General features: G+C 61.9%; 1 protein-coding gene across 1 annotated transcript; it reads right to left on the bottom strand.

Moving 5' to 3' along the window:
- Positions 1–361: 361 nt before the first annotated feature.
- LOC104546627 (14-3-3 protein sigma-like) lies at positions 362–1,128 on the bottom strand. The gene is given in 3 exon segments (XM_010192063.1): positions 362–580; positions 582–720; positions 722–1,128. Coding segments are annotated over 3 exon segments (747 nt in total). The 5' UTR covers positions 1,111–1,128.
- Positions 1,129–1,135: the final 7 nt, after the last annotated feature.

The raw sequence follows: 1,135 nt of genomic DNA, 5'->3' as shown, positions 1-1,135 counted from the left end.
GCAGCTCCAGCCCTTTGGAATGGTGGGTTTGGAGCCGGGCTGTGCCTCCCCCCCACCCAAAAATGTTAAATAGTGGGGGGCTGGCAGCCCTCTGGGGTGGGGGCACCCCCTCTGCCTTCCTTTTCACCCCTCCAAAAAAAGCACGGAGGAGAGGGAAGATGAGGGGGCCACGCCAAAGCCGCCCAGCAAACACCATGCACAGCCCCCCCCAATCCCAGTATCCAGGCTGGGGGGGGGGACCATGGGGAGCCGAGCCACCTCCCCCCACCCCAAGAAACCAAAAAAAAACCCCAATAAACCAAACACAATAAAACCCACAAAGAGATTCTGAAGGGGCTGGGGGGGGCTCCGCGGGGGCCGTTCAGTTCTTGGGCTCTTCGCCGGCCTCGCCGGCGTCTTCCCCGGCGGACTCGGCTGTCCATAGCGTGAGGTTGTCCCTGAGCAGCTGCATGATGAGGGTGCTGTCCTTGTAGGAGTCTTCGCTGAGCGTGTGCAGGTCCCCCATGGCCTCGTCGAAGGTGGTTTTGGCCAGGGAGATGGCCTGCTCGGGGGCGTTGGCGATCTCGTAGTGGAAGAAGGAAGACGGAGAAGTTGAGGGCCAGCCCCAGGCGGATGGGGTTCGTGGGCTGCATCTCCTTTTTGCTGATGTCCATGGCCTCTTGGTAGGCTTTCTCGGCGTTCTCTATCGCCACGTCGCGGGCCGAGCCGGTGGCCACCTCGGCCCTTCATCTTCAGGTAGAAGACCTTGCTCTCAGGATCGGACGCTTTCTTGATGAGGTGTTTGTCCAGCAAGGTCAAGACTCGGTTGCAGACGTCGTTCAGCTCCTTCTCCACCTTCTCCCGGTACTCGTTCACCAGCTGCGCTTTGTCGTCCCCCTCTTCGGTTTTGTGCTCGATGCTGGAGATCACCCTCCACGCCGAGCGCTGGCACCCCACCACGTTCTTGTAGGCGACCGAGAGGAGGTTGCGCTCCTCGTTGGACAGCTTGCGCTCCTCATTGGACAGCTCTTCCCCGTGCTCCACCACCGCCTTCATGAAGTCCGCCATGTCCTCGTAGCGCTCGGCCTGCTCGGCCAGCTTGGCCTTCTGCACTTGGTGGCTTCTCGACATGGCTGGGACGCGGGCGCAGGGGCGG

Source organism: Mesitornis unicolor, unplaced genomic scaffold (assembly GCF_000695765.1).
Source record: "Mesitornis unicolor isolate BGI_N332 unplaced genomic scaffold, ASM69576v1 scaffold39159, whole genome shotgun sequence".
NCBI lineage: Eukaryota > Metazoa > Chordata > Aves > Mesitornithiformes > Mesitornithidae > Mesitornis > Mesitornis unicolor.
This window is presented reverse-complemented; position numbering and strand designations above follow the sequence as displayed.